This window comes from Macadamia integrifolia, chromosome 12 (assembly GCF_013358625.1).
Source record: "Macadamia integrifolia cultivar HAES 741 chromosome 12, SCU_Mint_v3, whole genome shotgun sequence".
Taxonomy (NCBI): Eukaryota; Viridiplantae; Streptophyta; class Magnoliopsida; order Proteales; family Proteaceae; genus Macadamia; species Macadamia integrifolia.
In genome coordinates this window covers 25,568,626-25,570,593 of record NC_056568.1, presented here as the reverse complement: position 1 = coordinate 25,570,593, position 1,968 = coordinate 25,568,626, and the positions used below count along the sequence as shown (strand labels likewise).

General features: G+C 37.5%; 1 protein-coding gene across 1 annotated transcript; it reads left to right on the top strand.

Annotated features, from left to right (window-relative positions):
• The first annotated feature begins 272 nt into the window (after window positions 1-272).
• On the top strand, window positions 273-937 carry LOC122094829. The gene is made up of 2 exons (XM_042665422.1): window positions 273-599; window positions 742-937. Exons 1-2 carry the CDS (start codon window positions 346-348, stop codon window positions 935-937), a joined length of 450 nt encoding a protein of 149 aa, XP_042521356.1. The 5' UTR covers window positions 273-345.
• The last annotated feature ends 1,031 nt before the right edge of the window (window positions 938-1,968 follow it).

The following is a 1,968-nucleotide window of genomic DNA, read 5'->3' as shown; positions in this document are numbered from 1 at the left end:
GACTCACAAGTAGGTTTCTCTACTTAGCCCGAGGGATGCATCATAATATGAGCTTCCCTACTTGACCAGAGAGTCACTCTTACAAGGGTTTTTCTACTTGGCTTTAGGGAAAGGGAGACAATTAAAATAAAAGCAATAAATTGATGATTCTATGGCTAGGAGGGGCAAAGCCAACACATACACTAGCCATGAACCTTGGGGAAAAGGGATAGCAATAATATAACGACTGAAAATAAAAACAGATCAAGTTTAGCATTCTGGAGAGTGGATAACTCTTTAGGATCTTTTTTTCCAGATGATTCTATTTCTAATAGTTTGACAGTAAGAGCATATGAGTTGCGTCATATGATTTTTGGGTATTTAGGAGGCTCTCCCGAAGAATATAGGAGTTCAAACATCCAAGATACTCATCCGGGTCATGATCATAGTCTCCAGCCAGAAAGATCTAGTATTGTGAGCTCTGAGCATCGGTTTGAAGCCATAGTCAGTTTTAGATTGATATGGTGGAATCAGGGTTCAAGTTCCAGGAAGGAACTATCCATTTGGCGACCAGTTGTACCGCAAGGGATGGTATTCTTTGGAGATATCGCTGTCCAGGGGTATGTGATATGAAACTGTAGCTTTTGTTCAGTTTTCATTGTTGTACTTCACGATTCAGATTGACTAGCTGTAGTTTTTGTTGTTATTATTGTTGTACTTCAAACTTTAGATTGACTTTCTGAATTGGTATCTGTAATATAGGTATGAGCCTCCGAACACAGCGATTGTTCTCCATGATTCTGGGGATCTTTTTAAAGCTCCTACAGACTTTCAACTAGTTGGACAGATCAAGAAACAGAGGGGAATTGAAAATATTTCGTTCTGGTTTCCTCAGGCCCCTCCAGATTTCGTTTCCTTAGGATGTATTGCCTGTAAGGGGACACCTGAGAGGGAATGAGAGGGGGAGAGAAGACTACTGAAGGAGCCTACTTACTTGAATCAATGCTTGAACTTGAAAAAAAAATTGCTCCACGGCTCGTGATCTTGTCACCTAGATCTAAGCCTAGAACTATAACTTAAAAAATTACAACTCAATTGCATAAATCATAAACATAAAAAGAACTGAATAAAAATAAAAGAGTGCTTGCATTAATTGACATAAAAAAAACTATTACAAAAGTGATTAAAGCAAAAATAGAGAAGAACTAGAACTAAAGAGAGAGCAAGAGAAAGAGAGAGCAACTAAAAAAAACTAGAAGAAGAATGAATTGTCTCTCCTCCTTTTACATGAGTTGTATTTATAGGGAATGGAGAGGTAGGGTAACAATTTTCTCTTTCCTAAAAGAGAGAAACCCACAATTGATTGTGAGATCGTTTGAGTCCAAAAGTGCTAAGGTGGAGGAGAGAGAAGAGAGAAATAAATTTCCTATAATTTTTTTCTTATTTTCTTTCCTTTTTTTTTCCTAATTTATTTTTCTTCTTTTTCTCTCTCCTAGGGACGATTTTCTTCTTCTTTGTGTGATTTGGACAATATTTTGGTGATGATGTGGAGGAGAGAGAAGATTTGGACAATCTTTGGTTCTCCCTTTTTTTTCTTTCATTTTTTTTTTCTTCTCTTCTTGCTTCCACGATTTTCCTTTCCTTTTTTTTATTTTTTCTCTTGTGCAAGAACCCTTCCACGATTTTGCTTGCTTCTAATTTGATGTGGAAATCCCCTCCATGCCCTTAGTGCTTTAAGTGAGTGAAAAGCAGGAAATCTTCAACAAATTCTCTAAAAAAAAACAACCATGAGATTCGAACTTGAGACCTCTTGGTGAGCAAGGGAATTTTGTACACCATTCCTCACCAACTAAGCTAGGTAGTTGTTGTTACCAAAAACAAATCTTTAATCACTTAAGGATGTGGTCCATCGATCCTTGTTGGCATTTGGAGTATTCCTTGTACCTCTGGGACAATTGCAAACGGGTTGGTTCTGCATCTCGGTTCAGT